Here is a 25,297-nt window from a genome sequence, read left to right as displayed (position 1 = left end):
TTGATTTGTACAATGTCATCATACCATGATGACATTGATTCCATTACCAGTATTTATTTTCTGAGCTTTTCCATTTACAGGTCACTTACCTTTTTAAACTACCATAGCAAATGGAAGGGCTGTGTTCAGTGCCACATCCATGGCTGTACTTGTGCTCCCCCTGTCCCCGGTGTGACACACACACCCTGCCTGAACTGCACCCAGAGTTTTGCGTTATTCTTTCAGATGTGCAATGCTCTGCATTTTGCTGCAATTTTCTGAAGCCGTAAGGGAAAAAGAAAATGTACTAACAACTGTTTTTGAAGGCTCCTAAAACCTACTTTAAATTGATTGAGCAGATTTTTAAAGATCAATACAAGGATTTTTAGTGCTCTTCTCCAATTCTGACAAAGGATTAACAGAGACCAACACTTGGCTGGGACTTTCTGTGTTATGTTGATTTTTTTTTTCACAGCTGAGCTTTATATCTCCAAACACCAGGGTTTCTAATGCAAATGCTACAGCCCTTCACTTTAGCAACTTAGAGGAGCAATGCTATGATTTTAATAAAGCTGTCAGATTAAGTGACTGCATGGTTACACCATGATATTAATACATGTTCTTAACTGTCAATTAGTTAACTGGCTAATAAAAAGAACCTAGCTTATAGGATTTCACTAATGAATATAATGCTTTGTTTCTGGGCAAAACATATGCTTTGGATATATAATTAGAAAAAAGCCCCCCTCTCTCTCCCCCATCGAGAGAGCATGTGCAGCTGAATAAAGGAGCTCATTATACCTGCAAGGGGTCAAAGTCTGTGGATCTGTAGCTTATGGTATTATGACAGATTACAAAATCACTCTATTATGTTAGTCAATCTGTTTCCAAGCACAAACTAGCAGGGAGCAGGGCACTAGAACCTCCCAAGCAGGGCACCCTTTGGCTGTTCCCAGCAGTCTTATGATGGGTCAGCTGGCAGTGACACCACCTCTGACAGCTCACATGTCAGACCTTCCCTGCCTGACTTCTGCCTTTGTTACCGCAGAGCCTCTTCACAGACAATCAATCCCTGCTTCAGGTTCCAAAGAGCTCCCAGTAAGAGCTGAAACAAAATTGAAATCCATGTGTAGCCATCACTTGTGCTAATGAAAGGGAAAAGCAGAGCACTTACGCTCCAGCTGACCTCTCCCAGGCTCTCACCTTTAAAAAAACAGTAAATAAAAAGTTTTAAAGTAGAGAAGGGAGCAGCTAAATAGCAACAGCTGGGAGTGAAAGCATTGGGTTCAGCTTTGGTGCATGCATCAGTTTAAATGGAAAAAAGTAATTCATATGCAGGATAAAGAGATTTCAGACATGATAGAGATCCTAAGAAATATTTGACTTTCCTAATCTTTCAGGGAAATTATTCTGCTGGAAAGTCTTATTCAGTCAACTCAGCATAAAACTCCTTGGTACCAAGGGAAAGAAAATCCTCTCGTATTTGAGAAACACAGCAGTATTCTGCTGTGTTTCTGACAGACCACAACTTTCTGAGATTCTACTGAAGACAGGTGGTTCCACCACTGCCTTGGGCTGGTTATTTTGCCCTCGCACCATTCTGGCAGCTGTGCCAAGGCCAGGAGGTCCCCAGGGCTGCCAGTGTGGCATGGAAAGACTGGAGAGTAAAGCAGAACCAGCAGGCTGGCTTAGGTAGTCCTCAAGGATTGGAACTAACAAAGCCACATTTGTGACCCATAATTGTGGCGCCCAGGAAGATGCAAAGTCTGACTGTAACTTTCCCTGCAGCTGGGGCTTGTACAGGCTCTGTCCTGTGGGATTTTGTAATGGCTAACCACTGGTGAGGTCAGGATGCCACCTCCTTGAGGGATAATTTCTAGGTGATTTCTTTCCTCTCCTCAGCAGCCCTCATTATCACGAAACTTGTAGGAACCCGTGTCTTTTACTGTATGCTCTCCCTCAAATCCAGTTTGATTTAGATTTGCCAAGAGATTACAAATGTAGGAGGTTGTAATCTACATTCAAACCCCATAAAACACAAGCTTCCTTTCCCCAGGAAGCCAAGCTCAGAATGTGCTTGCCCTGTTATTCATTGGGAGCCTTTTTACTTGGAATATCATGTAGAGAACACAATTTTTACCACCCCTTGTTTACAACAGCCACTGAGTGTCACTCAGCAGCAATAGCAGCAGCCACAGCTTCTTATATCGTTGAGGAGAGATTGAGTTTAGGGCTGGTCCCAAAATGAAGGAATGCCCAATGTTCACCCTGGATTTGGGTTAACAAACATTTAAGGAGCTGTTTGGCTCTCCCTGAGGCAGACACAGGGCTCCCAGCTCCTGCACAGGGAATTGCCCAGACCTCGAGGGATCACAGCAGGAGCTTCAACACCAAACCCACACAATGTCCTTCCTGGAGACGCCTGTGCTTGGAGCCAGGTGCCACGGGAAACACAGTGCAGAGAGCCCAGCATCAGGAGGAGCCACAGCTGCTGGAGGACAAACAGTGGCCAAAATGAGATTTTTGCAGGATTATGTTGACAACATCCTGCCCCAGCAAGGAGCTGGGCATGGGATCTGACAGCCAGCCATCCTTTCTCAGCACTTTTCTAGAGCTGCTGGGTTCACTTTCAGAGGTGCCCCAGAAACAACCATAATTGAGAAGCTCAGCATAGTCTCACCTTGGGGCAGCTCTGTCTGGGTGGCCCTGCTTGAGCAGAGGTGTCAGACCAGAGGTCCCTTCCACCCTCAAGTATTCTGTGATATTTTGAGGAGGACCAGTGAATATGTGACCTATATAACACAAATGAGATGTGGATTCATTTCATAGCCTGCATGAATTAAGGGCTGTGATTCTGGAGTCAAACCACTACAGGAGTGATGACAGGTGAATCTTCAAACCACCCTGGGTGCTCACAAGTGAAGGGATGCTCATGGACATGGCTGAAATGCTGCAAGGGGGCACAAGAGGGAAGAACTGAGGATTTGTATGGAAAGCAAGCAGAGGAAGCTGCTTACAGGACCCAGTGAGGAGTTTTTCCCATTCCACAGACTCCAGGAGCTGTGCTGGCTGTCCTGTCCTGAGAGGAGCACTGCTGAGACACCCAATCCTGAGTGAACCATGCACCTCTAGGAGTTCCTCCCTCCCCTCCACATGCCTGCCCATTTCAGCATTGATTTCCTTGGCATTGCAGCTCCCTGGGCTGCCCAGTGGTTCCTGGTCAGTGAGCCCCTGACCTGGCAGCAAGTGACCACAGTAAGTGACTGTGATTATTCTGGGACCTGTAAAATCATCAGTTAACCTCTCTCATCAACAACTTCTTGCTGCATCCTTCCTTGGCTTGCTTGGTGTTTACCAAGCGATAATGCCATTACCTGTTTGTGGTAATAAACTTCACAGTGGTAATAAACTTCACCCTCATAATTTAATTTTTTTCATTTTCAGTACCCCTCCTAATTAGCAGGAAAACCTCTGAAGTAAAGTAAGGATGAAATACTAAAGGAGGAAACCTGTTCCTTTCTCTTTGAACCATCAGCTCGGGTAAAGAGATGGAAAATATCCCATAATTGAGTTTTGCTGTTATTATAACAAAACCAGAAAGGAACTTCTCCGTTACTGGGGAGCAGCCTTTCCTGGCAAATATCAGGAAGTCAAAATTGGTATATTTGGAACAGCATGTCTTCAATAAAACAGGTCTTCAATAAAAATTCCAAGTTTTTAGAAAAAAAATGTGTGGTTTCTTTTCTTATTCATCACTGCAAAGATAGACAGCCTGTCAGTCTGTTTCTCTTGGAGATTATATCTGTTGTACTTCAGGAGCTAGCTTTGCAAATACATTCACGGGTTTTCATACACATTTAGCCCATTTCAGTGCAGAACATACACTGTTACCAGTCATACCAACACCTTGTTAATCCCTGGAGGCTGCATCGAGGCATGGCAGGAGTCAGTTCATGTCCTTGGAGACTGACAGAGTGACATTAGTTTACACTGGGCAACACTCTGATGTACTGGCTAGCAGCCAAGGAGTTCATGACTTTTATATGTTTCAACAAAAGGCGTTGAAAAGAGCTTTTGATATGGTTATTTGGTGAAAGAGATCAAACGTTTCCCCTTTGTATTAATCCTTTTCATGTTCTCAGTATATAAACTAATTTCTAAAAATCTCATCTTGCAGGTGTTCAAGCACGTGGTTTGACAAACAGTTATTTGAGGCATATGTGCTACTGGGGAAACTGCAGAAGAGAAACAGCAAAGGTTTAGGAAAACCCAGCCAGCATGGAAAGCATGAACAAAAAATGACGAGTCCTACCCACAGTGCCAGATTTGGCAGGCACAGTGGAGACAGGCTCCTGGACTAGAGCTGACCCAGTACAGCAGCTCTTATGTTCTTCAATGGGCATTGCTCATATGCAGTTGTCACCCCAAAGCCTGTGCCTGGAAGCTACAGATGCCTGGGCTCTGTGTTTCAGCAACACAAGAAATGCATGGATGAAGCTCCATTGTGCTCCTGCATTGTGCCACTGCCTGCCAGGACCTGCCTGGCCACTCCCGGGCTCAGGCTGGGGTGGGTTTGCCGCTGTGGACAGGGAGCCTGCAGCTCTCCTTCCTGGAGTGGGGCAAGGACAGAAAGGCTCCTGCTTCCACGTGGGCAGCAGGGTTTGCCCAAGGGTCAGGAGAGGCTAAATTCATTTACACACCACTCAGCACTTGTTTTCTGACCTCTGCAGCCCCTTTGTGAGCCCCAGCCCACACTTGTTTTTATGAGCCTGGCTATTGTACATGAGCTGGGCTTTACTGCTCTTAAGAGCTGTTCCCAAAATGAGATTTACTTCTAAGAAATAACAGAGCCCAGGCGGGCAGTCATACTCTCTTCATCATTCCTGGGGTTTTGATTTCTTTTTAAATGACCTCTAAAAAAATCTTCCCATTAAAGCAAGGTCTATTTTTAAGATACCAATGTCATTTAATTAGTCATTTTGCACAAGAGGCACATCTGACTGGAATTTGTGCTCTTTTATCCCCTTTTAGCAGCATGCACATTTTTTTCTACCAGTGAGTAAGATGGGGTCTCAGTCTCAGGTCTAACATTCTCTTTTTTTTCCCTTTTACCTCATCTTCCCTCTCAGATGCTGGAAGCGGGTACAGCAGACAGTCTGTGCACCCCCATTTCAGATTGTCTGACTCATGGCACAGGAACTAGGAAGTAATGCACTTGAAATCAAGAAGGTGCATTTAAGAAGAAAAGAAATATATATATAAATACTTAAAATCTATTTCAGACAATTTCATGTTTTCTTTCTATTTCTGTCCGTGTTTTCTTATGCTTATTGTCCCTCAGAATGAGTTTCCAGTGTAAAAATATGAGAGTTTCATCATGTCAGACCATGAGGATAACTCACAGCTTGATTTCTGCCCCAATCACATAAAGGATGGTGCTGTTCCTTTACTGAGCTGTCGCAGCTGCATGAGTATAAATTTTCAGGGGAAAAAAAACGTGCAGATCTTGAATCAAAATGTTCATAAATAGAAACCAGAACAGGGAAGAAAACATGGGTTTGCCCAGTTTAAGTGCCTTCAAGATCTAATAGCTGGTTCAGAAGAGTTAGTCCAAGCACAGAGCACATGGGTCACATCTGGCATCCTTGTGCTGAGAGGCCATGAATCCAAGCCCCTGTGATGTGTCCTTTTTGCTTACAGACTTTTAGACATGGCAGCAGCAAAAACAGTGAGAAGGCGAGAGATCAAGCAGAGCGCATTCGTGTATACTTTGCTTTTTCCTCGAGGTTACCTACCTGTATGTAAAACTGCTGACTGCTGTACAGTGAGGCTTGAGCTGCAGGGCAGTCATCCCATCTGGGGATAAACCCCCAAGCCCGAGGGGGAAGCCTGGGCCCCATCTCAGAGCTGTAGTCCCTCTGCATTCTTGTCAGAAAGCACAGGACATGAGGTTTAACTTCTGACCTCTTATTACAGAGGGTTGCTTTCACTTGAACAGAAATAAGTGGGCATTTGTATGTGTAAGAGGCAGAAATCTACCCCTGTTGTCAGTCACTGGGGATCAGCTTGTGCACACAATCTCCTAAGGAAAGGGAGAGAAAGGCCCTATCAAGAAACTCGGCATGAGAAGCCCTTTCACCTGCTCCATTTTTGGAGTGGTTCCTCACTACTCCCAGACATTTTGTGAGACAGCCACACACTCTCCAACAAGGTCTGGCACACACACAGCTGCTGGGTCAAAGTAGCCTCTGCTACAAAACTCACAGAGGATGCAGCTAAATTTCACAAAAATAAACAGGCAAGCTTGCTTTGACCATGCTAGCCAAGAGGCAAGCTAAAAGCCAATGAAATTGTTCCAGGAAAAAGAAAGAAAAGAAAAGCTTAATCTCAGTAAAAATATAGTCCCTGAGCACTGGCAGGGTCAGGGTCAGGTTGGGTTACGTGTTGTATAAGTCCCCGTTATACAAGCCAAGGCAGGGCAGAGGCTTTCCCAGGGCTATTCAATCCTCCTTTCTCCTGCTCAGTTTCACTGCTGCTCCCTCATTCCTTCCTTCTCACCATCCCTTCTTCTGATGCTTGCTTGGACATCGAAGAGGTCAGTCCAAGTGCTTCCATTGCTGTGAGTTAGAAGATCACAAAAATCACTTCCTCTTTGAATAAAATATGACTGTGGGAGCTTATGAGTGGGCCTAAAGTTGCTCACATTGAGTGGCTGCAATAAAGGCAGCTGCTTATCTGTGTAGCAGAAAAAGTAATCATATTATGCAGAATGGACACAGCCTGCTGCAACACAGAGTGACCAGAACCCAGGGGCTAAATGCAAGCATCATTTAGACCTGTGCAGTTTGGACAACAACAGCAAACCATGCTGAGGGGGCTCCTGGTAACTGAGAAAAAACACACACAGGTATTCCACAGACATGACTGTTACTGTTCCTCCATTTTAAACCAGCTGCTGATGACAGTATTTTCCCCTTGAAGCATGCACGTTCCTCTCAGGGCACTCCATCATGTTCACCTTCAGATTCTGGTTTTCCATGAAGAAAACGTTGCAAATTAATCTTTGCCAACACTCACAAGCCCTTTTTTTGCATCCCAGCACTCACCCTTCAGGCAGATGTTCTGAAAGCATCTTCAGGTTTGCGGGTTTTTTAAATGCAGCAATGCAAAGTAAGGCTGCTTCCCTTAACAGACTTCCAGAGTGCATTTGCTCCTCCTGAAAGGGCTTCCTTCAATCCCTCAACTCTCTCATTACCAGATCACTTTTAATATTGTGTTCTGATCACCTGGACAAAAGCAGCACTCACCAGAAATAACATGCACTTTCTGGAGTGAGGACCACCACCTGCATTTGAAAACCTACTCCAGCACAGCGCAAACCCACTACATTTTTTTATAATTTCTTCATGCTCTCAACTCAGCACACATCTGCAATACTTTGAAAGCCATTTCTCTGGTTTTGATACTCTAAGTTTGACTCCAAGACCCCAAAAAAGCTACTGAAACATGCGTTGGCAACTCTTCATAATCTTCCAAAGAAAAAGAAACATAACATTTTACTGCAAGCAAAAAATCCATTGCAATTTTGAAAACTCTGGAGAATATACAGATGCCCTGGCAATTCTTAACCAACAAGAAGGGAAGGTAATTATCTAAAGCAACATTTTCATGACAGAGGGAAAGAACAAAACAGCAATCAAAATCCAGCTGAAGTTTGCCACTGTAGCAAGAAGAGAAGAACACACCATTTTAGCTGGAAACTGGAGAGTTTGAACTTTTCAGACCTGGCCAGTATTCTAGAAGAGAGCAGACTTTCTATTATACAATTACACAATATCGTATAGATTACACAATACCGGACAGGTGTAAAATACCTGTACTCTCACTTCCCTGTCTCCATCTACAGACTCCTTTGAAAACCTCCTGTCTTTACCATGTCTATCTTGGGATTCTTCCTTGCAAAGCTAAGATGCCTGCTCCTTGCAGTCTGGTTTTTGATGCAACATAGTAAATTGCTATTCTTCGAAATACTTGAAAAAAGTTTTTTGAATGAAGTCCAAAGGAATATTCTGATTGCCAGTGGCTGTTCTGTCTGTCTTAACCTAGATCAGTTTGACATAAGCCATTTATTTCATGGTTAACCCCGGAAAAATCCTGCAGGGAGCATAAATTTGTGCATTAATCCTGCTCACCGGTTTCGTTCCGCTTAGGTTTGGATAAAGTTGCATGTTGCAACTTGCAAACTCATATTTACTGTTTCAAATGCTTTAACCAAAAACCAAAAAGCTTTCTGTGACTCTCACACAAACTCGTTGTTGCAGAGGAGAAGAAGTCACACCACTGTAAGCGCTGAGCATTGCAGTGAAACATAAAGCAGCATTAAAGTTGCTCCGTGCTTAATGCTGAGGTTTAAGCAGCTAATCTTGTTTCGGTTGAATGGCATGTTCATTACAGCAAATAAATCAGTAACGTGTAGGATTATTGAAGAGGAAAGACATATTAAACCATTTTAGGGCATCATATTGATTTTTCAATATTTTTTTTAGTGTCCGATTTAGCTTGGCACTTTTCAACAGTCAGTTCTAATAAATGCTTGTATAGCACAGATTAAGCAGGTGGGAACGCTGCCCAGAAAGAGTATTATGAATAACTTAATGCACTGGTTTAATTGCAGCAATCTATGATACTTACTGTGCTGGCACCAGAGGGGAATTTTCAGTATTAAAAGTTAAAAATTCAACGGAGTGACTAGCGAGTATCTTTCTTTTATTAATTATTTGAAAAAAATTTCCATTATTTTGACTTCAGATTGGAGTAGAGGAAGATCTCAGAGCTCATGTAACTATTTAACTTATTTCTACCACAACTAATTAAGTTATTGTTAAAAAATAATTAGCATTTACTTGACACAACTCTGCCTCTCTGACACTACAAAACATTGCAGCAGTGTCCCTGCTGTCCTTGTGCTCAGTCAGCCCTATTCTGCTCAGCCCCCTTTGCCAACGTGATACACAGAAGTGAAAAAGCCCAAGCCTAGCTCAGACTTCAAGAAACAGGCTCCCTTCAAAGCTATACTATAGAATATTCCTATATTCCTTCTCCACACTGCCAGCTCCCTGGCACTATCCTTTCCCATTTTCTTCCTTTACATGTTATTTTTGCCTTGGATTAGATTAGGACCTCCATGATACCAACTGCACTTCAACTCTCAGCATAACACAACGCTATTGTTGCACATAAATCATCCCAGATACCTCCAGCAAGTAGCAACAGACACCCATCACAGTGCTGGGAGAAGCAACACTCCAGAGAAGTTGCAGAATTTACTGGTTCTGCTCTTCCAACATGTAACTTTTCACATTAGGAAAGATACAGAATGAGCATCCTGAACAAACTTAATGAAGCTCAGGCTAAAAACGCTTATGTCAGTACCAGAGGGGAAATTCACAATAAAATATGAGCAAAAATTGGTAAGTTACCCATACATTCTGATTAGGAGTACAGTGATTTTGCTAATCACACAGCTTATCATTCCAGAGAAACTCTATATTCAGGGCACGAAAACTAAGGTAGAAATTAGCAGAAACACAAGATTTGACAGTACTTGATTAACTGGACAGAAAGCACCAGAAACAAAACATTAGGAAACTGAAGCCATTTTGTGATTTTAGCACCTATTTAATGAAGATGTAAAAAGCAGCCATTACACACCAAAAAATTTTTTAAAAAAAACCTATTTTGTTTCTTTTAAAGAAGCTGTTTTTTTAGTGCTAAACAGGAGTCTTCACTCAGCTCGAGATAGAACAGGAGCTTTGTAAAGAACCTTTGAACCAGGATTATCTCAACACCATCACACAATCCAGGTACCCTCTCAGAAGAAAGCAGCTGCTTTTGAATAACTCAGGAGCAAGTCCCTGTTGTCATCCCAGTGCTCACTCCCAGTTCTGACCTGCGCAGGCAGTCCAGCTGCATGTGCCACCACAGACCATTGGGGGACTCAGGCTCAGCTGCACTGCATCCATCCAGTACCTTCCAGTCCCCAGCCCCAGTTCCACCAAGAAGCCACAGCATCTCCCTTCCAGCTCAGCTGCAGCCAAGGTCCCATTCAAACCCTCTTTTCTCAGGATCTTTCTACCACCCGTGCACTTCAGCAGCCTCTCCCTGTGTGTGCTTACAGACCCCCATTTCCACACTCCATTACTCTCTGAACCTCTGCTCCACTCATCTGCTAAATCCTCTGCTCTTCCCACTAGCCCTTTTCCTGTAGCAATTCCCTTTCAAGTTTCTCTCCCAAGCATACAGGCAGCCAGAACTACACCAGCATTGCAATTTTCCCCATCTTCCTGGAAGTGCCTTGCAAGGAACATGCCGAGATTTAAATTTGCCTTTGCGCTACTCCCATCCCAGCTCTGGAGCACAAGGCTCCTGCCATCAGGAGACACCCGACTCTCTCCATGGTGAGGCACTGCACTGCTGCTTTTTAAACCTTGCAGCCCAGCAGCGATCCAACTCCGTGCCTGCTGAAGCTGTAAGAGCCGTTGCAGGCAACCAAAAGCCTCCCTACAAAGACAGCAAGTTATCCCCACCAGCCTTGTTTATGCACAGCTATGCAAGAAACTCAGTTGCAACTAACATGATCCTTTCCACAGACTCCAGGAGGCTTTGACAGAGCTGAAACGCCACCCTCTCAGCAGTTGCTGCTCTGTAATTCTGCACAGCACTGCTTTGAAAACATTTTTCTGATGCTGCTGTCCTGCAAACAGCATAATTAAGAATGAGGCAGATGCCTCTGAACATAAATAGAGAACAGCAAGAGTATAAAACTACTATGAGATGAAGCAATTAAGTAACCACACTGTTCATTGTTCATTGGCAATCTTTATTAGAGCTGACTTTGCACATTTAAAGGTCTCCTAGTAAGTATAAATATCAATCAAAGTGCTACCCCACAGTAAGAAATCTTTATTTCCACAAAAAAAAGATACAAACAACCAGTATTTCAAAGTTTATGCTATTTAATACATAATACCAAAAAGGCAAAAAATAAACAAAGATGAAAAACTAGCAGCAAAAAAGAATTCTATTTCTCTTTCAACAGTCTGTGTGCTTCCCCATTTCTCTAGCAAATAGAGTATAAAGAGAATTCAATCAATTTATATATGAAATAGCCTACCAAAAATATAAGACTGTGTAAAGAAAGTTAACAGTAGAAAGTTCAGGGCGGGGGGCAGGGGGAAGGAAAAAAAATAGGAGAAAATAATAGATGTAATATTAAAAATCTCAAGTGTAAACTTTGCTGCTGCTTTAAAATCAAAAACAACAAAAGTCACATGAGTATTTCCGTTTGGCTTAGGAGACAGGAAAATAAGAAAAGCTGATTTTTTTTAAAGTGCTTAACCACCATATCCAAAAGTAATGACTTTCAGACCTACTTAACATGAATGTGCTCAAAAAGCCACTGCTTACAGTATAAAAGCTGTCATTCTGAAATGCTGCACATACAAACTGGCTTTATCTGCACGAATGAAAGATTCCTTTGAACAGCTCTCAATCATATGATGTCCCAAATCAATGTAATGCTATTAGAGCAGGCAGCTGAATAAGTACCAGAAAATTGAAGTTTAAGAATAATAGATATAAAAAATAATTTTTTTTCTTAAAAGGCAGCATATGCCTCTCCCAGCCGAATGAAGGTACCTTTATGCAATAAACGAAACACAGTTTTATATTATTGTTGTAAACTACCTAAAACAAAGTGACTGCTGATCTAGTAATTCACTTGTTAAACAGAGATAGATACTTCTTACTGATAAAACACAAAAAGGCAATCATGTGGGTGGCATCAATTGCTAGCACAGTATTTTACCTATTAAACATACTGTTTAATAAAGTTGTTAAACTAGACTTCAAAACCAAAACTATGTCCTAACAGAAAAAAAAAATTAAATAACAACAAGAAAACCAATGATTTGAAGAGCCTTAGGACTGTTTTGTTACACTGTTACATATTTATTTGAGCCTTAGTGCAAAGAAAAAATTCAACATTATAGGCTCCAAATCAAATCAAATACATACAACTATTTCATGGGGCATTTTGACAGACTTCAAACACAGATTTCATGAGAAATTTAATTTTTTTTAGCTGTAATGACCATTTTTTTATCTCACTGTTAGACAACACATTCGAAAATTGGAGCAAAGGCTCTGGCATTCATTAGCCTCAGGAACAGCCATAAATAATTTCAACCCCACCACTCTCCCAAATCAGAAATACAATAAACAAACTGAACTGCCACTATTGCTGCAGCCACTGAATTGTGCCCATAGCCTGACAGCAGCACCACCCATCCCCACAGTTATTGCACTAATTTCTCCATCAATTTTGGAGGTCTGCAAGCTTAACTTGTTTACATTCATCTATCTCACAGGAATAATATTTTTAAACTATTTCTTGAAGGTCATCAATTCCCAACACAGTATATTCATGTTCTTCAGAACAGTTTTTAAGTTAGAGAACCCACTGATTAACTTGCTGCTAAAAGACATTACCTAGAAAACACAACTTTTACCCTACAAAGTTCCTGTAAACACCTCTGTATTAAGCCACAGCAAGCTCTAGACCAGGAAATTCAGCATCTCCAGTGACTTGACTTTACCTCACTTCTCCTCTACAAAAACATAAAAAACCCCAAAACATTAGAATTAAAACGGAAAGGAAATGGCATAATAAACAGAGAGTGAAGCCTTGTTACCCAAGCAGATATGTAAAATAAGCCTCTGAAAATGTAACATTTGAAAAGCAATGATTTTAGTGGTTAAAGTGTGCAAAGGACTAAATATGCCACCAGTTTCAGAGAGAACAGAATACTGTAGCCATCAACAATTACTATGCAAGTCCAGCACTGGCAGTTGTGCTGCTTTTGTTGCCATTTTAGACACTATATATTACCACTTTCTCTGCATATTTCATGCCTCTTTTTTTTTTTTAACAGATGCCAGCAGCATGACTTTTCAGTGGTATAGGAAAGATGGAAACTTTTTCTTTTTTCAAAGGGTTCTTTCCATCCCAAGTCTGAATATTATGTGGAATTAAAAACACTATTTTAAGCAGAAACATCAAACATTATTTCAAGTTTTGTCTGTCTATCAAAATCACCTCAAAGAGGTTCAAAATCTAAGGTTTTTGTGAAACAAATATAGGAAAATACCATGCAAGGAAAGTGTAGCTACTCTATTGATGTGAAATACAAAAGCTTAGAAACAGAAAAACACCAGCTTCAGCCCGAGACTGAAAAAAACCCACCACAGATTTTTCAAAACCAGAGTCCATACAGTGTCACACAGCCCTGCCTTGTCATGTTTGTTAATATCCTTGCTTAGAAGTCAGACAGCATTTTGTTTAACTTGTGTTGCTCTGTATCATTACACTAAACCATAATTAACTCCTCTTTTGTGCCGGCCTCATTCCAACACAATTGTACCCACTGTATACCAGCAGCAGTTCTCAGGTTTTGTTTTGCAGCTCAGCTGTATTTTTCTTGGATGTTCACAAGACTGGCATTTGACTGGATGCGCTTGGCTAGAAAGGGAAAAATTATATGAAAATTAAACACAAAGAATTCCACAAAACTAGTCTCTCCACTCCCTCTATTTATCCGACACAGACTTGCAAACAGCTTTCTGTTCACGTCCAGAAACTTTAATGAAAAGATATGGCTGAAGCTCTTTACTACCCTTCTTCAGGGGACAGCAGCAGACTAATAGTTGCTATTAGCGCCGTCAGCACAGCTGCAGGCAGATCTGGCTGGGCCTCCTCTCCCACGAGAGCCAAGCAAATCCCTGGCACAACCCAAGTCCAACAGTGAAATGCCAACACCACCACTTACGCAAAATGAGTATCCGTTTCTTCTGCTTTGAGTGAAGGAAGCTACTGAGATAAAAAACGATAGGCAGGAAGAGAATAAAGGATGAAACTGCAATCACTGGGACTGTATCACTGCAGGGAAGAGAGCAGTTGAAAGTCCTGCTCCAAAGCTTCCGTGTGATGTTCATCTAAAAGGAAAACATAAGCAAACCATGAAAGCAAGCACATGGATTTTTTCTGTGCAGCACGGCATGGCAAACACTCAGGCCTCAAGACATGCAAGTGCTCAAATATCACCTCAGAAAACAGCACTTGAATAGATCTTGCCCCAAAAGCAAGCAAATCCCTGGAAATGTTGAGACAATTTAGACAGAGCCAAGATTTCAAGCTTCAAAACCATAACTATACTCAGATACATGTAGACATTGCCACACGCCTGTTTCCCAGAGAGCTCACTGACAGTCTGTGGGGACAGGGCTAATCCCATACTTTTGATGAGCATTCCTTCAATCCTGCTACTTAAAACCCCACGATATACCAAAGCTTTTCCCAAACATATGTCACCCATGCTGAGGATCCCTAAAAGCAGGTGCTTTAATAAGGAATCAATTAATACACCAGCTAGAACAATAGCTGTAAAGCTTCACATTAAAAGCCAGAAGATTAAGAGATTTATTTTTTTTTCAATCCATCTCCTTCACAGTAACAAGAAATGAAAGTGCAGCTACTCAAACTGGAATGTGCTCAGGAGATCAGGAGCTTCAGTCATGCTCCTGCAGCACTACCCAAGGACAGGACCCAGCAAGACAGCCCCACCAAGCACCTCCCATCATGGGACACCAGCCTGCCAAAGGCACTGCTGCCCACACTGCCCCATGCCCAAAGGAAAAGGCAATCCCTGGTAAGAAAAGCACAAATGGCTCAGATTAATAAAGCCCCCCCATGACAAGGCCTCCCTGCTGAATATTAACAAACACTTACTGCATCTTCCACGTCGATACACAAGTGTGCAGAGTGCTCAGCCTCACCACCTTGCCTGTTCATCCTCTGCAGGTGGTTGTACAGGTCGTTCAACTTTGTGTAGGTTTCATTGCAATTTTTACACACTTCTGTGTAGTTATTTGGTGACAGATCAATGGCTTGCCCCTAGGGTTATAAAACTCTGAATGAATGACACTTTAAGGCATTATAAAAAAAAAAAAATGGTTTGATTTCTTAGGTTGCTACTGCTGAGCTACATTGACAGGGACAGACTGTGCCATATTAAGCAATCCTTTTCATCTGTGGCCTTCAGCACACCATGAATGCAATACAAGACACTTGAAAACAAAACTAGAATCTCTGAAGATATTTTAACCCAGTAATGGCTGTACCAGCTACCCACTGACCACTGGGGGTCCAACAGGCCAGTCCACACTGCTCCTGACCAAGACCTATAAAGGCCATTTCCTAGAAAGCATTAATAGAGAAGCAGACAGTTTCCTCAGAAATTGTCCCATGCCCATTGGAGTAAACCAGTTTTACTACTGAATGATCCTGAAACCTGGCCAGTTTCTGACTGAAATGGAATATGCCGTTTCTTAGGCTATATAGGGCATTTTCTCTGACAACAATTACCACATTTATTTCACTAAGGAAGTTAGATTGTGTTTGCAATATGGCCAACCTTTAACTACTTGTAATTTTAATAGTCAAAAGAAATGTTACAACAGTTTAAGGTAGCTAGGCTTTCTGAACTAGTCCACATTATCAAAAGGATATTTAAAGATTGAATTTCTAAATAAAGAAGACAACAATTATACAAAGCAAGAGACTTACAGCATGCAAACATGCCTGTTTTTATTACGTAATTATCAACTACTGTGAATTCAGAAATTCTGATATGAAGTAGCATTGCAATTACATACAAAATGAAGTCAAGGTGAGTATCAATTAGAATTAATTTTAGGCACTCAATCTGTAAACAACTGCATTTTACAGATCATTTATTTATCTGCCTACAATTCATAAACTCAGCAGCAGTTTATTTGCCTAGTCTGCATCTGCAGTTTATTCAGCATACGTGAAATTTTGGTAGCAGTTAGAGGATTTAGTGTTTCTCTTAAATACACAGCATAAATACCTGAAGATTATGTTCAAAACATGTCAGAGATTTATTGAATAAATCCAGGAATTCTTCAGTAGAATTTGATAATCCCTCACTGTTATTCTTTAAACAATCTGTTGAAGAGAAAGAAAAACATTGGGATATTCTAGTTGCTAACATTTCCACAGCCAGCAAGCCCCAGACACGCCACTCCTGCAAAAAGAGCTCTCAAGTATAAAGGACAGGTCTAGTCAACATTGCGGTTTCCTTATCTGCCTGCCATTGATATCTCAGACCTGCTGACCTAACGCTCCATCGAGAACACATCTCAGAATTAATTGGCCTTGATTAACTGAAAGATGAAGACTATCATCAAGAGCCTTCTGAAGAGGGGGACTGAATCATCTTTGGACTTTGAAATAAAACAAGACATTACTTTTATTTTCCAGCCTGCAAATCTGGCTTTGCCCAGCAACAGTAACAGCCATTTTGTGGAAGCAGAAGCACCAGCAGTGGAGATGAAATGGAGAGCACCCAGGAAAAAGCTAGACCACGAACACAACAGCAGAAATCACAGTATAATTATTATTCTTTGAGAAAAGAGCTGAGCTTTTTACCAGCTTTGAGTGAAGCTCTGGGGCTTTCCTCACAGTCATGGGCTCAACCCCATGTTACTGCTTCCATCCATCCTACCCTACTTTAGGTGCTCTAATCTGCCAGATCTTTAAAAACAACAATATTTGGGGAATTTAGGAATTCAGCAACAGCAACTGTGAGAGCAAGCCAACATCCTAGAAAATTTTCCTGAAAGCAGTAAGCACCATCAGTAGTTTTCCAACAGACTACTGCCCTCAGATTTTGGCCCTTACAAAGAAAACACTCTTGGAGTGGCAATAGCTCAGGATTTGTGTGTTATCTACTGGCTGCATTCAAACAAACACACATACAATTCTGATCTGTGCAAATTTTAGGGGCTACGTCATCACAGTAGCACAGAAGCTACAGAGTGAGTCACGTACTTGCACAGTTGGCTGCCTCCCAGGTTTCATTGAAGAACTCTGAAAGAGTCACAACTATCTGCAGCCTGTCTGAGGTCAAGATGCTTTTGGCACAATTGTGGCTCTCAGAAGAATTCTAGAAACAAAAGGAAATAAAAAAAGAAGCAAGCAAGTGTTAAAAATACAAAGGGAAAATTTTGAAATGTATCTTACACAAGCACATCTAAAACAATCACAACACATCACATCAATATTTCTAGAAAAGGCAGAGCAGAAGTGATGGAACAAAAATCTTTTGATCCGCCAATTCACACTGTGAGCAACACAGCTTACCGCACACAGTCTCTGCAGATCTACTAGGGCTGCTTGCAAGTCAGTCAAAAATACATGGCTAACAAACCCACAAACAAGCACACAGACAGGACCTTCTCTGCCAGGTGGCTCACATTCATCCATTCCTGGGCCACTGCCCCAGGAGCCAGCTCAAGGCACATGCAGTCAGAAAAGGACAGGGTTGTTCTCGTTAGACAGAAAGAATAGTTGAAGGAGCTGAACCAACAGACTGGCCTCAAACAAACCAAACGCAAGCAGAAACAGCCTCCAAAACCACTGCACTAACATACAGTATCAGCAGCAAACTTCCCCCAGTGCAGCAGCACCAGGAACAGAGTTCTCTGTGGAGCAGTGTCCATGCTCACTCCCCCAAGCCTATGAGCAGGCCAGGCTCTCACCCTACCCAGACACAGGTACCAAGCTCATCTGTCTTAGTGAGCCATTCAGTGCACCCCATCCTCAAAGCAGTGTCTGCCACAACTCTCACAGCAATTCATTCTCTGGACCAAGCTCGTAAAAAATGCACAGTGACTGTACAGGCAGTTACAGAATAAACAGGAAGTATTCCGATCAGAATTCAGATACGGAACCATGATCTCCAGTCAGCTGACTCCCATGCTCTAGCTCTTGGTGTCTGGCTGTAAATTGACTTAAGCACTTCTCAAAGTTGCCAAAGCTGCCAAAAGCCTCTTTGATAAGTGACGTGGGACATAGAAAAAAAATAATCTCTTTAATGAGAAACTTGTTCCTTACAGTGCTTTAGAAGATATCCAGTTTCTGCCTCTCTTTGTTAAAACGGGGAGGGGGTGGGTTTAAATAAGAACTTTCCCTTGGAGACTCAACTGCAGAAGTCAAATATTGCCACATCTGGTAACTCCCACGTTCACCCGCTTTCGTTTCTACTAAATTACAGATATGAAAGGATGTTGTTTATGCAGGAAACTCTGGTTGCTTCACAAAGGCTGTGAAGCTTCCTCACCATCTGGGCTCAAGAGCAGGAAAAAGCACTTTACCAAAGCTGAATCACATAGACCTAAATCATTCCTTACACAAAGTCTGCCTAATTGATTCTTTAATTAGCCTGGTGAGGAGGATTTTACATCTCAGAGATGTCCAGAACTTAAACTGGCTGCTCTTGTCACATTGCACTCTTAACTATTGTTAAGATAGAAGCATCAAATACCCGATTAATTGTAATCATGGACTGAGGTTGCAAGAGGCCACCTCCTTTATTTACTTGGTTAGTTAACTCACACACAGAAGGAAAGCCAACAGATGTGTCTTCCAGACCACATAGTGGACCAGTCCTCCCAAGCTGCTAGTACTCAAGCACAGCAGCAGCAATGAGTTCATACATATTCTAAGTACTGGAATATGTTTGGCAACCTAATCCTAGCCAAAATATCATGGTAAAAGCACCCAAGAGAATTAAACACTCAGTTTCTCACTTTCACACTACCTGGTCACTGGTGTGTAACAGCTTCCAAGAAAGAAACAAACTGAACAGACTACAAGTTTGCAAACAACAACAGGAGACTAGTGGCTACATGTGTGCCCTGGAGAAGACAATTACCAAGGGAACATTCATGCATTCTTCTAATACAAGCACTGGGGTGGTGAGGGGAAACAGCAGAACAACACAAAACACTACCCAAAAGTGATACTGACAGTTCTCTAGTGACAGGAAACAGTGCAGTGAAACGGTTTGCAGGACACCGTGGCACCTGTTTATCACCTGGGCTTGAAGAGCAACAGATTTTTCTTGTCAATGGCAATTCTAAATCTTGGAATTCAGAAGTCCCAAGACTGAGAGCACAATCCAGGGTACACACTGCAATAAACTTACTCTCTGCCCGTTCTTCTACCAGGGCACCCACTTTTAGCCATCATCACAGAACAAAGGTCCTTTGATCTGATCCACTAATGTCCTCACAGCATCCCAGGAACTAACTTTTACAAATGGATTAACTGGATGAGAACACACAAAACAAGCCATGAACCATGCCCAACAGTAAGAAATGGAGGGGGAACAAAACAAAGCACAATCAAAGTCTGGAGGATATAATCAGAAGACCCAGCTTCAGACAAAGTTCTCCCACCAGCAGGGTGGCACTGACTCCAGCCAGTGCTCAGGCCCTCTAGTTTGCTGCCACACACTCCCATCAGCTGTGGAGCCAAGAACACTGTGACATGGCTCCTCACAAGCTGATGTGCATGGCTCGCCACAGCTTCACAGACCATCAATTTTCCGAGAAGTGCCAGGCAGCCGAGTTCTAGCAGTGTTCCCCATTAGCGCTATGCCACCTGTGAGCCACAGCACTGCTTCAGCCATTGCAACATCATCAAGAACAACTCAAGTTTTTCCACTCGCGCAGCTTTCTCTGCGGGTGGAGCCACTCGCCCCCAGCCACGCCAGGAGCTGGCTGCACGGACCGTGCCACAGCAGAGCATTGCAAGGAAGCCCTCACTGGCACCAGCGCTTCCCAAACACTGCCAGCCTCTGCCCAACTGCCCTGCGCACCCCGGCGAGGCTTTCAGCCTGCCCTCCCGAGGATCCCCCGCCACCCGGCGTGCTCCGGCACCGAACTCTCACTCCCGGCAGCCCCAAGGCAAGGGGCCAGGCCCCCAGCCCGGCCCGGCCCGGCCCGGCAGGCTCGCACCCGCCCGCCCTCACGGACGCACCCCAACGGCGCGGGCGATGCTGCCGTACTGAGCGAGCAGCCGGCGGTAGTGGCCGTGGCAGCCCTGGCACAGCCGCACCGGGCGGGCTCGCCGGCCCAGGCATCCCGTCAGCGCCGCGCTGCCCTCCGCGAAGGCGGCCAGGAGGCTGCGGCACTCGGGCTCCAGCTCGGGCAGGTCGCCGGGCAGCCCCGCGCTCCACAGCTCCTCCGCTAGCTCCTCCGCCAGCTCCAGCGCCGGGGTCTGGCGCGGCCCCGCGGCGGCGGCGAGGCCGAGGAGGGCGAGCGCCAAGGCCGGCAGCAGCACCCGGCAGCGGCACCGCGGCGGCGCCATGGCGGCCGCGCCGAGGAACCGGAAGCGCCAGGCCGGGAAGGAGCCAGCCCCCGCCGCGGGGCGCCGCCGCTGATTGGCCAAGGCGGGGAGGGGGCGGGGAAAGGGGTGGGGAAGGAGGCGGTCCGGGGGCGGGGCTCATCCCGGAGCTCATCCCAGGGGCTCATCCCGGAGCTCATCCCAGGGGCTCATCCCGGAGCTCATCCCGGGGGCTCATCCCGGAGCTCATCCCGGGGGCTCATCCCAGGGGCTCATGCCGGGGGCTCATCCCAGGGGTGGCGGGGCTCGTCCCGGGATACGCTGGGGTGTTCCCAGCGCCGGGAGTGCGTGCGGGCTGTCCCTGTGCCCGCGGAATGTCCCTGCCTCGGACACGTCCTGCTCCGCGGGCAGCGCGGTTTCTGTGCCCTGCGTTTCATCCAGGTAACACTCTCGTCATCCGAAAAGGGGTTTTAAGAGTATCCGTCGTGTGAGAAGTGACTTTAAAATATGCTGAAATACACCAGCAATTTAAGAAAAAAAAAAATCCCCCAAACAGAGAAAGAAATTGTGATGGAGAAATAAACTGCAGCTTTTTGCAAACAAAGTATTTCCCACTTTTTATGTGAAACTGGGCGCCTTTGTTGGTACGTGGCTCCAAACTTGCCCGTGGTGGACTCTGGATAAAACCACAGCCGCCAAAGGAAAACTCTTGTCCGAGCAGGACGAGTGAGTACAGCAGTGAGCTGAAGTGCCAGGCTGTCTGATAATGCCTCTCTCTGGCAGGACCTTGCCCCCGTGCCTGTCCCGTCTGACTCAAGCTCTTTTCAACCATTTCCAAGGCCTTCTCACCGAGTCTGGGGTTTGTAGTGCTCTGGTGAGACACACCTCAGAGAGACAAAGCAGGGCCCTGTGATTCCATAGCATGGCGCCTTCGGGAATAACAGGGCCAAGCAGGAATGGCCCTGTTCATTTCTTGCAGCCGATTCACTGCTGCACACATGGCAGTGATGATGGGACACAGTGCTGGCCGACAGTGCCGTGACAGTTTCGGCAGCAGCAGAGAGCTCAGGACTGTCTGAAGCGGCTCCTAGAGCAACCAGCTGCACGCAGACCCACCAGCACCGTGTCACCTGGCCCACCTGGTGCTGGCTTGTGCCAATCATGCAGTAAACATAGCGGCATGCAAATATCCAATGTAGGTCTGTGAAAACACAGAAGTAAAGGTGGTGATAAAGATGCTATCAGCGAGTGAAGAGCATCCAACAGAGAGCATTTGGCTTCTCCGGGTGTCCTGAATGCCTCAGCTCTGAAGAACTGGCTCCCAAAGAAATGAAGGAAAACAAATAAAAACCGCGTCATGAGTATGACGCAGAGAAAAGCAGGAGTGTGGTCAAAAAGGTACTATATTGCCTGTACTTGCAAATGACCAGGGCGAGGGCGCTTCCCTGAGCCCTGCTGCCCAGTCTCCAGGCAGGTTCCACCCAGGTTTGGTCCAAGGCCAGGCAATACCTTCCCCCACAGCGCCTGCTGGTTTGGGGACCGCGTCTAGCAAGGCTACTTCGTGTGGAAGCCTGAGGCTGCTCAGCAGGACGCGTGTGCCCGGGTGGCACCGGCGCCAGAAGATTGTCACCCTGCCGTGGTTCCCTAGCAGGGGTGCAGCCAAAATCCAGAGAAACCCTGGGGCGGCGGCTCTGCCTGCACCTAGCTGACACCTGCAGCCCCGAGACGGGGACAGGGGCTTGCCGTCCCTACGCCTCCCCGGGCCCAGCCGGTGTCCCCAGAGCCCCGTTTGCGGGAGCGGGGAGCGCGGTGTCCCTGCCGTGCGGGCGGCCCGGGGCCGGGCGGGGGCGGCTCGGCCGGGCTGCCCGGATCCCCCCGGGAGAGGGCAGCAGCACTCCCGCGCATCGCCCCACCGAGGGGCTGCGAAGGCACCTCGGCCTGTCCCACACCGCCCCGACAGCAGCGGCAGCCGGGCGAGCGATGGAAACGCCCCAGGCCAGGCGCTCGGCGTCCCCGCCGGAGTTGTCCCTCCCGTGGGTCTGCGGGCACCGGGAGGGACAGGCTGGGGGGGCAGAGCTGCGCCTTCATCTTCACGGGTCGAGGGGGATGCGTTTTCCCACGTCTTGAGAGACTTTAATATCCTCCTGCTAGAAAATGTATTCTTCCTGCCTGTGGATACTGGTCTTGGGGGTGTGGAGAGGGAAAAAAGAAAGAGAAAATTAAGAAAGAAACATCTTAAAAAAGAAAAAGTGGAAGGGAGAGAATAAAGGAAAAAAATTAAAAGCTCAAGAGTTTCAGATGAAGTTTCTGAGCAGCCAGTTGCTGCAGACCTATAAGGAAGATGTCTGGTCACTAAGTGCTTCTCTTTTTTACCAGTAATAAACATGACACTACAAAGTAAACAACAGAAAGTCACTAACTTTTTGGGCTGTTGTTCAGAACAAGGGCTCAAAGAAGGCATGGTCCCCTTCTCTGATAACGGATAAATTTGGTTACCAAGCAGAAGCCAGCATTTACACTGAAAACTCAGCTGTCAAGCTCATTCAGTCAATTTTCTTGTAGACGTGGTGCCATTACCTTTCTGCTCAACCCCATCAGAGGGGTGGTACTCAAAAAGGGGATTTAGCCTTGGCCAGCAAATCTTAGAAATATTCAAGAATATCAGAAATCTTGTGTGAATATATCCAATTATACTTGAAAACATATCCAAGTGTTTCAATATCTGCCCTGACTATAAGCAAGTGCATTATTCAGCAGAAGGAAGAATCTTTCCTTAAAAGTGCAGAAACTGAACATAGTAAATGAATATTGATTTCCTATGCCATCTTGCTGGATCTGAGGAGATGGCAGTGTGAGCCTGGGAAAATGAACAGTTTGAAGCTGTGAACCTGGTTTTCCTGTCTGATTGTCTGTCTTCCTGCTTCCCTCAGTGCTCCTTCTCCTGATTTATGCTACTGTGAGCTGAGAAACAAACTCTTTTTTCAAGTTTTCTTGTTATCTTTGAAGGATGATGGCTTAGATAAAACCTTAACACCAGAGGACTGAAAAAGAGGAACAGACCATAAATGTCAAGGCAGTGCCAGAAAATTAAGTGATGACTAAGAGTGAAAGGAGTCGGGGAGTGCAATGGCCTCTGGAAGGGAGACTGCGGCAGGCAGCAGCTCAGAGGGCGGGAAGAAGCAGAAGAAAGGGCTCTGCCTCCTAAACCAAAACTGCTGCACAGAAGACAGACTACGCATCATCTGAAATAGGGGCGGGCAAGAGCAGAGAGGTGTGAGGGCTGTCCACAGAGAGATGTTTCTGGCATTGTGGAAATGGAAGTCTTTTTAAATCTTGACCAATTCATTGCAAAAATGGGATGCTCAACATGAACAAAGGATCAGTGTATTATATCTTCTTTGCACAACTATTCTCTGCCTGTGGAAAGCTTTTCTTCCCCCTCTCCATCACAGTCCTTCACATCTGTTTTAATTCACAGGGCCATTGTTGGCTCCTTCGTGTGCTTGTTGGGGCTGATGTCAAAGCCTAACCCGTTTAAATGACTGTTTTTCAGATTCCACATTTCTAATGATCCACAGAGCGTTAGAAACTGGTCCAGAAAACAGTAGCACATATGTAATTAATAAAGGGCACACACACGTCTTCATCACACCCATGACAATGAATTTATGAAGAAATAAATATGTCAAATAAATTGTCAGTATGTTGAGGCATTTTAGTTCGCTGCAAGTCAAAATCACCCTGGCAATACCTTGGAGCTGGTTTGAGCCAACTCTTATTTTCAAAAGATGATGTGCGCTTTGTTTAAAAGCGATTGATAAACACTTGTCTAGCTGCACTATTTCTGGTCAGACTGAGCCACTGTGCCTGCTAGCACTGCCCAGTTGGAGCATTATTTTTCTGTGTGCACAGCAAAGAATATGAAAACCTCACTCAGGGCAAGAAGACAGAGTCACATCTGCACTAAACCATGAAGAATGAGCAAAAATACTCAAAAGTCAGGAAAACAAAAAGCAGTTGATTCACATCTATGTCAGTCCTTAATTCAGAAACCACCAAAATTTATCAGTGTCTTTGCAAATCAGATGCCAAATCCTGGCTCGAGCTTTCAGGAGCAATAGTGTTGTACCAGCTACTTGAAAGTCAGGGAAGATCAGACGCTTGGAAAGTGAAGACACACTCAGGAACATCATTCTCTGGGTAAGTACAAGAAACTTCTATCAGCAAGTGTAACTTCATCAATGTTAGACTTACAGAAAATGTGTGTCATACAGAATGCTTTTTTAGGAATGTTCTGCAAATTGGTTTATTCCCTGAAGTGCCAAATGAAACAAGGAGACACAGCATCACAGTTTTCCAAAGAGCTGTGACTAGGTCTACTTTGCCAGGCTGTCCAACTCAACTGCATTGTGTTGTCTTTGGCAATTGTATGGCAAATTGTCAAACAGACTTTGTTTGCCAAGCCAAATCACCACATTCTCATTTTGGAGAATCACAAACCCCCTCCATGTCAGAGTAAGGTTTGGGGTTACATTTAGGGTTAGATGCCACCTAGTACATCCAATTCCTCCTTTTTGCTAGCTGTTCACTTGGGGAGAGGCTGGACCTGCACTTGACATCCTCACAGGATCAGTGATTATATTTCTGACCATCACTGTCCACGGAGACCTGCCCAGGACCCATTTTCCATATCCACCTGCTCCTGAAGCCCATTGTTGTAGCCTCTGGTGGATACTCAAGCCACCTTCAGCTGGAACAAGCTGGGTGGAGGAGCCCTGGACACTGTCCTGTCCCTGCGACTGGGTTATTGGAAGGCACTGAAGTGACCTGTGATGGTAAGCCAGAAAGCCAGCAGTAATTTTCCCATTCCCAAACAGAAGTACAGAGAACACTGAGACAGGCCATTCATCAGCTACTCCTCTTCCCTATTTAGTACCAGCACACCTCTGGAGAGAGAAAACTACCCCACATCTTTGTATGAAGGCTTTTATTTTCCATAAGCATATAACAGCATAACAGCTTCAGAAATCATATGTACTGCCATATGAC

The 25,297-nt window shown here is 44.7% G+C and overlaps 1 protein-coding gene across 1 annotated transcript; it reads right to left on the bottom strand.

Moving 5' to 3' along the window:
• Window positions 1–10,837: 10,837 nt before the first annotated feature.
• On the bottom strand, window positions 10,838–20,309 carry OSTM1 (osteoclastogenesis associated transmembrane protein 1). The gene is made up of 6 exons (XM_085056214.1): window positions 19,943–20,309; window positions 16,949–17,063; window positions 15,966–16,063; window positions 14,825–14,989; window positions 13,866–14,031; window positions 10,838–13,558 (listed from the first exon to the last, which is right to left on the bottom strand). Exons 1-6 carry the CDS (start codon window positions 20,270–20,272, stop codon window positions 13,503–13,505), a joined length of 930 nt encoding a protein of 309 aa, XP_084912340.1. The 5' UTR covers window positions 20,273–20,309; the 3' UTR covers window positions 10,838–13,502.
• Window positions 20,310–25,297: the final 4,988 nt, after the last annotated feature.

This window comes from Lichenostomus cassidix, chromosome 3 (genome assembly GCF_008360975.1).
Source record: "Lichenostomus cassidix isolate B80296 chromosome 3, HeHo_3.0, whole genome shotgun sequence".
In the NCBI taxonomy this organism is placed as follows: Eukaryota; Metazoa; Chordata; class Aves; order Passeriformes; family Meliphagidae; genus Lichenostomus; species Lichenostomus cassidix.
Note: the sequence above shows the minus strand (reverse complement) of the source record. Positions and strands in the feature narration are given on the sequence as shown.